At 42.9% G+C, this 10,331-nt stretch overlaps 1 protein-coding gene across 1 annotated transcript; it reads right to left on the bottom strand.

The window, feature by feature from the left end:
- Positions 1 to 1,151: 1,151 nt before the first annotated feature.
- myb (v-myb avian myeloblastosis viral oncogene homolog) lies at positions 1,152 to 9,928 on the bottom strand. Its single transcript, XM_070987322.1, has 15 exons — positions 9,854 to 9,928; positions 7,540 to 7,657; positions 7,218 to 7,289; positions 6,895 to 6,987; positions 5,714 to 5,934; positions 4,996 to 5,212; positions 4,813 to 4,881; positions 4,587 to 4,691; positions 3,851 to 4,120; positions 3,083 to 3,201; positions 2,876 to 2,990; positions 2,673 to 2,768; positions 2,299 to 2,397; positions 1,993 to 2,076; positions 1,152 to 1,896 (listed from the first exon to the last, which is right to left on the bottom strand). Exons 1-15 carry the CDS (start codon positions 9,874 to 9,876, stop codon positions 1,786 to 1,788), a joined length of 1,812 nt encoding a protein of 603 aa, XP_070843423.1. The 5' UTR covers positions 9,877 to 9,928; the 3' UTR covers positions 1,152 to 1,785.
- Positions 9,929 to 10,331: the final 403 nt, after the last annotated feature.

Raw genomic sequence — 10,331 nt, 5'->3', positions numbered from 1 at the left:
GGAGTTGAGGGCCACCAGAGAAAGTTTTCTCCTCGTAGGTATAAAACGTGAGTGGTCCCTTGTCCACAGAAAAAGAGGCAGTTGGGTACATTTGCTTATTTCCTTCCCTGGCTGGTGGCAGATGGAGGCAAGGTTTTATGATATGCCCTGCACAAACCCATGACAACAAACCTTTCTGTCTGCAAGACTGTGTGTGAGGCGGGGTGGAGTATTTGAATACTACAATATCACAAAAAATTTGAATACTAGAGATAGCTTACACTTTGGAGCAACTGGAGAGCAAACAGTTCATTCACTTTAAACAGAGGAGTCACTCTAGACGATAGTGTGGCTCACACTGCTAGCACTTATGACCTGAATCACTAAAGGCTATTTGTACTAAAGTTCGGGCTCATAAAGGCATATTTGCTGCTTAAATATATGGAAATGTTTGTGTGCTGTCTTTGAGGAACAGCTTTTGAATTGCTATCATGTTCTCAGAAATAACACTGAAGACAAGGATGTAAAAAAAGCAACACACTTTATTTACTAGGCAGTATATAAAAGTATAAAAAACATAAAAACTTGGCATGTATAAATGCTTTTAGAAAATCATTTTAGCACAAAAGCTAGTATAAAAACAAGGCATTTAATGTATAAAAAGATTGTCTGCTAAGTGTTTGACATGGTCTACTGCAGTCTTAGTAAGACAACAAAATGCTGATTGGATATGCGTTACAAAACAATACAAAACTATCCAAAGAAATGTTTTAAAAACCAAACATATAAAAGTTTCATCTGGGCTTTCGTTTGTAGCACGATATATCAGTGTTTAGTACTCTTGCTTTTTATGGAGAATATAAAATTCAAGTGCAGCTTGGTCTTACTCTTACTGGGTGAAGCTCATGGTTTCAGACATAGAAGCTCATTTAAAAATTTAGTATAAACATACTATTTAAATATATTTAGATTTTAACAAATATAATGTTTGTTCATTGATTGTATCCTCATACAAGGGCAAAAATAAATTGCAAGTTGAAATGAAAACTACATTTTTGTGAAAAATAGGTGCCAATGCGGTAACTGGGTAATACTAATGAGGCTGGCCCCTTCTGTGGTGGAAAACATGATAATACAAATTCATAGTAAAATTAATTGTTCAATGAAGATGTAGCTGTTCTCGTTCAGCAGTGAAAGATTTGTATGAGGTGGCAAAGACCAAACACTTGAAATTCTCAGTAGACCCATTGTAGCCAGTACAAAAAAAAGAGAGAGAAAAAGAAAACTTTCATGACTGAAATACAGAGGTCAGTTTTGAATTAATGAATAGGCCTTTGGATTTATGATAATGCTAACAGGGCTTAAATACTTAACTTACAACACTGCTCCATTGGCCAATTGTAAAAAAAAAACAACAACAACAAAGTCATAATCAAGGCAAAAGAAATAAATTAATCAACTTGTTCTTTATATTAATATCAAAATTCAGAATTAATAATACAGCCCAAATGCAAATTATATAGCCACCGTTTCCCATTTATAATACAACATTGATAAAAATACAATGACGAGACCAGAAGTGAGAGGACGTACATTTCTGAAAACCAAAAGCAAATTCTATATAAAATGATTTTGAAAACAAAAAACTGTATAGTCTTTGGTTGGTTGAAATCCAACAAGTGTGAGTGTAAAAACACTGATGGCGTAGAGCCTCTCCCAACTGTTGTACCACAACAAATATGTAACCCACGGCGCTGCGTCCAGCGCAGGGATTGTTGATGTTTCCAGATCAACGTCTGTCTCTGTCTACATGACCAGTGTCCTCGTAGGATAAGTGTTGATGTACTTGTGGCTCTGCTCCGAGGCCAAAACGTGCTCCTCCGTTTTCCCACAGGTCACCTGTTCCCAGGAACTGAGCTGCAGTTAGCAAGAAAAAAGAGGAGTTTTTAATCATGCAATCGCCACAATTTTAAACTTCGATGAAGAAACACGTGCATGCAAACATCTACATACCTGTAGTGGGCTGCCCATGCCTCTGCGAGGGAGGTGGTAGGCTTTGTGTCCATCTTCACTCAATAATGAGCTAGTCAGCAGGTCCTGCAGGAAGATGTAGAAAGCATATGTTAACAAGAGAAGTCAGGCTGATTTACATCAAATATTACAACAGTACTCAAAGAAAAGCAGTACAGGAAGCAAGGGGGGGGGGGGGGGGACTCTCATATATTCAGAGGTTAAGTGTCACCTGAGGTGAAGATTAAAGTTTGAGGACATTTGTGAGTAACCAAGGACAGCTTTATTTTAGAGAACATGTGAGCTTACAGGTACTTCCTGTGCAGGGCCGTTGGGGGAGAAGAGCTGTGTGTGAAGGTCTTGTCCTTCCCACTGCATACATGGGCTCCTCTCACACGGGGACTCCGCCTAGGACCCAAAACACATCATGGTCACGCAACGTACATAATTATCACTAATGATCTTCCTTGACTACAGCGACTTCAACTTATTCCCCAAGTTGATCACGTGTGTTTTGCAACCTACAAAAAGCTCTCCTCATTTACGTACGTGTGCTACTACAGCTGCAGTCCCAGTAGTGTATTCTACTTTTCACCTTTGCTTTCTCAATAAAAAAAACAAAACTTCATTTGTCTGCATGAATTCCTGCATATGTGTACGTGCTCATGTTGAGTGGAAAGTACCTCTTGTTTTATCTTCTTCAAAGGAGGCTGCTCGATAGCGCACTCCATCGGCTCCTGCTTGATGGACTCCACCATCTGCTGCTCCAAAGGGGCATTCTGGAAAAGACACAAATCCTCCCGTGAGACACAAAGACACTAAAGACACGGCAGAGATAAAAACGGCAAATTCAAGCCTCAAGAAAGTGTTGAAGTCTCTTTCTTACCAGTAGTTTGAGGGGTCCATACTTGGCGTCCTGCAGGGCCAGGGCTGACCTGAAAGGTGTGGGTGTACAAGGAGATGACTCCATGATCGAACGACGAATGTTTGGAGTTCTGAACCTGTGAGAGAGGAAGACAGATGACTGTAAAGTCTCATTTACTGCTAATTCTGCATAACTGCATAATAAAATACATCAGAGAGAGCCACTCACATTTCATTCTCTTTCTGGGACCTGATGGTGTGGTCGATCAGAGGCTTGGTGTCCACAGGCTCGCTCATTGTTAAACTGTCGTTGTCGGAGTGTTCGGAACTCATTGACTGGTTGAGAAACTGTGAAACAGAAGGAAGGAAACCAATCAATCAAAGGAGCTTGACAGGTTTATTTTAATGCAGTGACAGTCTGGCAGATCATGGGAGCACATGTGATCGAAACTACAGAAATGGAGAGGAAAGCAGAAAAGAGGACTGGTGTGTCAAAAGGGAATTTGTAGGTCAAATGACCGAAATAAAACAAAAAAAAGATGGCAAACAAAAGCAGAAACGCTAATTCTAAATGATTGGTTGTTGATATCGTCAGGTGGCAGGTTGGTGATTGGATGAATTCTGATCACACGCAGCTACTTTAACTACCTGTGAGGGTGAAAAGGGTAGGTTTCTGGTTGGTGAAGGCTTGGGAGTTGAGCAGATGAAACCCACCCATGCTCTGTGAGCAGTTCTTGAGCCCTGACTGGGCAAGACCCTGTCTGTTCTGAGAACGCTCCTATCCAAGAGCCCACTGGTAGTGGCCTCATCCACTGAGGAGAGGCGCTGGGAAAAGGGCGGGAAAATATGGGTGAAGGCCCACGACGGGATAAAATCTTTTGTTGTCCGTACGAACCACTATGCTATCTTTGTTTCGTTTGTTTTTTTTTTTTTTGACACAGGTGGTCACAGCAGCCCTAACATAAAGTCTAAAGACGAACTAAATACAGATACTTACTGAATCAATGACAGATTCCATGAACTCTGGAATAGCATTTGAGAACGTCGAACTGCTGTGATGGCTGTTGCTGTTGTTGTTGTTATTGTTGTTGTTGCGGCCATTATTGTTGTGGGCACGTGCTGCAGAGGCGCTCTCCTCAGGTAGGCAGCTTTGGTCGAGAGGCAGGGCAGGCGCGGCTGCCTGGTGATGAGGTAATAACATTGGCACACCCTCTGAGCTGTTGGTCAAAGAGCTCTGGCCGGCCCAGCTTGGATAGGACAAATTCATCTGGGGGAGAAAAGGGTATAAAGGCTGAGGGTGAGAAACAAAGCTGAAAACATAATCATCTGAAAATATGAGCATAGTGGGGTCAGTGTAAAAAAGTGTCAAACAAGCACAAGAGAGAAAATGCTAGCCTGACAATAAGGGAAGAGGTGCAAAATTGACAAAAGAGAAAAAGAGAAGAAGAAAGGGAACTTTAATGTAAAGAGTGACAGAAGTGTTGGGTACAGGGTTGCACAAGGGGTCACGCACACACACACACACAAATGGCGATAAGGTCCTATTTCATCACTTTTGCAGAAACAGACCCCCCAGATGTTTCCTCCTCCTTATACGCACAAACACACACATCCAACCACTGTCCTTAAAGCCAGGGTCAAACACACACGCACATAAATTGTGGTGTCACACTTTAACATTTCGAAGCTCACCCGCACCCACACTTAGACACACACACACGCCCGCGACTCACTGGTAGTGATGGCTGGCCTCTGAGCTCATCTTCTGTTGACATGAGCAGCAGTTCAATCTCTTTCACCCTCTGCTCCTTCTCGGGGTCCTCCTCACTATAGTGTCTCTGACAAAAAGAAAGCAGCAGTCATATTTCAGCAACACTTCAAACCTGTTCATCTTCTTGTCCTATGATCCCTCCTCTTGCTTCACTATCCTGATCAATTACGTTGCCTTGCTGTTCTTACCTGTATAGCAGCAGTTCCATGCTGGGGAATGTTCAGGATATTCCAATGCAAGGCCACTGGCAAGGGTACCTGTAAAGCCAATGAATGACATCCACATGAGGCAAATAAATTACCTGCAGCTACACAATCAGCATCATTTAGCATTCCCGCCAGCATCCCAATTTGGGTTTAAAGCCCACTCACTCGGTGTGTGTCGGTGATGTATGCGTAGTTGACTGGCAGCTGCATGTGACTGGGCGAGTGGTGGGGGAACCCCATGATGTGATTGTTGGTCTTGCCGTAGCCGTGGCTGATGGAGAGTGAGGAGTTGTTGTTCTTTGATGTGCTCTGAAGATAGCCCTCCTGTTCCACCTTTCTCCTCATGGTAGAGTTCCAGTGGTTCTTTATAGCGTTGTCAGTCCTGGATGTCATGAATAATACATATTAACTTACAAAATAATGCACGCAAAATGCAAAAACATCGTGAACTGTAGCTGTGCTTGATAGCACTACCACTGTAGGCACACACAGAGTCTGCCACAGATAGACACAGTCTCGGACACACGCACACACAAAATTGGTGGGTTTATCAACACAGAGCAATTACAATAAAAAAACTACAGTATCTACAAAACTACAGTATCTTTTTTCTCTCATTCATACCTGTTTTCCTCCTTAACATTTTGAATTTCTAGCTTTCAAAAGATAAAACAGAAATACTTTCTGTATTCACGCCTCCATCTTTTTTCATGCTCTGTGTGCTCACTTCATCCCTTTTCTTATTGGTTTCTTCTCTTTTCATTCCTCCTCCCCCCCATTTCACCCTCTCAACCGCAACATTGCACAGCCAACCAACAAGGGTTCAGTGATTCATCTAGCTTCTCTTTTTCCACCTTTCTCTCTTCTCCATTCTCTGCCTCACCTGCCAGGGAGCAGCTTAGCGATTTCGGCCCAGCGGTTGCCCAGCTTTTCATGTGCCTGGTAGATGATCCGGTCCTCCTCCTCAGTCCATGATGTCTTCTTCACCTCCGGGTTCAGGTGGTTGTGCCAGCGCTCACGGCACTGCTTGCCGATACGCCCCTTCAGGTGCTTGGCGATCACCGACCAGCGCTTGGCTCCATACTTCTGGACCAGCTCAATCACCTGGAGTGGCGTGTGTTTGTGCGTGTGTGAGGGATGGGGGAGGAAAAAGAGGAAAGATGAGAGCGGATGAAGAAGAGCGTTGAAAAGGAAGAGAAGTAATTGGTAGTGGAGGGGCATGAGCAAAGAGGAAGGAAGGAGCAATAGCAGGGAGGAGAGGGAGAAGTAAAGGGGTACAGGGTAAGAGAAATAACAAGGTAAAAAGATCACAGGTATATGAGGGGTAGAATGGAGAAGAAATGGCAGTAAGAGAGAAAGTGACAATAAAAAAATCTTGTTAGTTAACCAGAAAAATCTCAGAAACAGTATACATTGCATCATTGAAGGTCTTTCCCTTCAGCTCCTCCTTCCCTCTTTCTTTATCTTACAACTTGGAGAGGTGATCGAGAACACCTGGTGGTGAGCACTGAGGGAGTTTCCAATGGAACGTTAGCCACTCTGCTAATCATTACAGGGACATCTAAGTGGAAATATAACTCCTTTGGAGTAGTTCAATAAATACCTTGCAGGTTTTAAGAGGCTACACATGTTACTTGTTGAGTAATGGCAACTTTTTGGGAAACTGAAAATGTGCAATATATGCCAAAGAGTTGCTACAGAATGGTTGCTTTAATCACACAGGAACATAAAGTAATTGTTTTGTTTTTTCTTACCCTGGATGACACTTGATTGCCTGTTTCCTGTGAGTGGTAACCAACTATGTTATAAATTACCAAATGCAACACAGCCCTAATGGTGTTAAAGGCCACTACTGATGGCTCTCTTGCAAAGAAGCAAGCTTCATGTAGATTATTAAGTTGTTATAATTAATTTGATTAATGTTTCTAGGCTGTGCTGCATCAAAAGTGGCTCTGCATTGCCAAGTAAAGGTTTTACTATAATAGTCAAATGTGGTTTCATCACTGACATTCAGTATGTATGTTTTTAAGTTTTCATTAAAGCCCTAAAAGGCTGTTGTCTTACCCTCTGGTCCTCCTCTTTGGTCCATGGCCCCTTGATGAGTTCTGGGTTAAGAACCTTCTGCCACCTGTGCTGGCACTGCACATCTGTGCGGTTCTGGCAGGTCAGAGAACAAGAGAATTGGTTATCATCCTTGTACTAAGGGAAGCATAATTTATAATGACATTAAGACTTATTGGAGATAACAGGGAAAAAAGAAAACCCTCTTGGTTTGTCACCACTGCACAAGACTATGTTGTCAAATATTGCTTATGTTTCCTTCCCTGTCTCTGTGTGTCTGGGTGCATTTATACATACATGTGTGTATGCACAGACCTACTACTTACAGTTAGTAAGCTTGCAATGATTTTCCAGTCTTCTGATCCATGAAGCTCAACAAGTTTCTTCAACTTCTCATCCTGAGAAAAAAAAATCCATCATGCAGTTTGTCAGACATATAATATATGCCACTCGAACATCATTACCAGCAATCTAAACTGGACATAATATGTCAGTAAATGTGGTTCGACCAAACAATAATAAAAAGAAAGGTTCCCAGGTCCCTCGGGAGTGATCTCCTCTGAGGCTGCTTCTCTTCAACATGTGGGCTGTGTTAAATATTTCGTACTGAACAGCAGGTTTTGTTTAGACTGGTGTCTCTGTGTGTACCTCTTCTCGAGTCCAGCGTGTTTTGCCAAGGTGGCGTTTCCCTGCCTTGGCCAGTGATCCATCATAATCATGTTCATACATCTCGGTCTCCTCCTCATCCTCCTCACTACTGTAAACACTGCAGACGCAGAGAGAGAGAGAGAGAGAGAGGGAGAGAAATTTAAAAAAAGCAAGTGGAGGCTGTGTGAAAAGAATAGTCCAAGATAATAGCAAGGTAAATAATCGCACAATAAGTACCAGTCCATTTCTAAACTACTCCCTAATCGTCTCTTTACAGAGCGCATAAAGAACTCTGCCCACTCTTTAACTCATCAGGTGTCAACACAGACAGAACCAGTCATTCTTGAAGGTTTGGGTGCAGGCTTTTAGCCAAGACACCCACAAGGGGAGAGAGAAAGAGAGAGAGACAAGAACAGCAGTGGGAGGGAGGGGGGATGGATGAACAGGTTCCAATGTTTTTGGTTTCCACAGATACTGGGATTGGCACATGCGATCATAATTTCATGACCCTGGCGTGTTCAGACCTGCAGTGGCATTGTACAGCACAGCCATGCATGTACACACACACACACACACACACACACACACGCTCACACACACACACACACACACACACACACACACACACACACACACACACACACACACACACACACACACACACACACACACACACACACACACTGCCCACACTGACACCAAGTGGTGGGTTAACCAATCAGAATGTAGAGCATGGACAACGTGGAAGCTAGGTAGGGTAGTTTGGTGTCATACAAAGCAACAGGTGAACAGGAACCCCACTGGCTGGTGTGTGTGTCTGTGTGTGCGTGCTTGTACAAGAGGATATTTACAGTGGATTATCTTCCTTATTTTTGTCCATTTACCCAAATGCGTGGCTGAATGATCAACGGCACTGACCATACAGAAAAATACAGAAATATGAATGTGTAGCAGCCCCACGTTTTTTTGATTGTAACAATCAAACTGCCCTATGCTTTTAAGAAAAAACTGACAGAAATACGACACCAAATAAGAAAAAAGTTGGAGAGGACGTAAAAATACTCTCAATACAGCATAATCAAGTCATCTTGAGAATGATGAATCAAGTGAAAATTTCATCACGAAACACTGATTCCTCATATTTCAGTCAGCCGAGTGGTTGCGGGTGAATTTCACTGTCTTCACGTTATCCATGTCAAACCATGAAATAAACCAAAAACCTGCACTGAAACTTTCACTCGTGAAACTCGAGTCACACTTCTCACGCAAGCTTAATGGAAGTAACCAGGTGCCTGTCGATGCCCATGAGAACGCGTACATGCTGGTGACAGTGAGTTACGCTACAATTTGCGGCGATTCGTATATCAAAACATGGGAAATGCAGAAAATGCAGCCTCTTCTGGAGACAAACGCTCATAGAAAATAAGAGTTTGCGCCCATCGCTATCAAAGATGCTGCGGCAACATTCAGGATGTATGCAAGTTCAATCAAGGCGGCTTTTAAATGAAGTTTGTGCCAGCTAAACTGGCGTCTAAGGTCCAATCTGCAAGTTATAAAAAGTGAAAATGAAAACATCTGTGCCTGTGTGGCTGATTGGCGTGATGGTCACCGGAAAAGCCAAGCGCAATGAAATATCAGGATTTACAAAACCTTCAAAAACTAAAATCAGGACATGAAATTGCGTTTTTCAATACATTCAAGTCTCTGTGTGCGATTAGAGAGTGATAGATGGACGCCATGCTGCATTGTGTTAGATTCTGTATTTGTCATATGCTCCTGTTAAAACCAATGTCCACGCACCGTCTTGTGCACAGCGCCTGTCCACTCGTCTAACGTTATTAATCCGTGCGTGTGTGCATGTGCCTGTGTTTGTGTGTGTGTGTGTGTGTGTGTGTGTGTGTGTGTGTGTGTGTGTGTGTGTGTGTGTGTAAGCGAGAGAAAGGGAGGCAGAGAGACCCCTTTCTCTCTCACACCACTGACAGCAGCGCGAGGAGCGCACATGCCAGATGACCACCACCTGTCATGGGCGCGCGAGCGAGACACCCACACCACTACTCAGCTTTAACGGCCGAGAAGACAAAACGGTTCACAAACACAAGAAGCGCTTGAGAAAACGAAGAGTTAGTGAAGAAAAAACATAAACTCTGTCAATAGTTTGCACCGTTAACCCCACAACTCACGCCGTATCCAACAGAAATGACGGCTAACATCAGATGAAAATCAGTAACTGCACAAGATATAACACGCACATAGAGGGGAAAAAGAAAGTTAAAGAGAATGCAAATTAAAGATAAATTGGTCTGTTTGAGCGTACCTGTTTCTCGGCCGCCGAGTCATGTTAATATCTGTAAAGCGGCTCGCAAGTTGCGCTGAGCACGTAGTTTCGCTATCTGCGCTGGATTTGTTCTCCCGTCGAGGAGGCAGGTTGACATTAATTTAAACACAGCAGCCTCCACTAGTGCTCCTCCCCTCTTTCGCATCCCGGTGAATTTGGCGCTCCTGAGCGCGTGCGGCTCACTGCGCATGTCCAGTACAGTATAGTTGAATTGCCGTCCGACGTTTTTACAATTCCGGTTTGAACGAACACGGGAAAAGTGAAAATATTGGTTCATGTAGAAGAAAGTCATTAAAATTATGTGGGAGAAAAACTACTACTTTTCCAGAAAGCTTATTGACGTATGTCTTTTACCCCCTGAAAAAGAGCTTGTGCTATTTAAACCAAAATCGGTTTATACTTCTTGGCAAGATCTACACCACATAATTAAATAACATAGATGCAATGATAAAAAGTG

The sequence above is a fragment of the Chaetodon trifascialis genome, chromosome 19, assembly GCF_039877785.1.
Source record: "Chaetodon trifascialis isolate fChaTrf1 chromosome 19, fChaTrf1.hap1, whole genome shotgun sequence".
Lineage (NCBI taxonomy): Eukaryota > Metazoa > Chordata > Actinopteri > Chaetodontiformes > Chaetodontidae > Chaetodon > Chaetodon trifascialis.
This window is presented reverse-complemented; position numbering and strand designations above follow the sequence as displayed.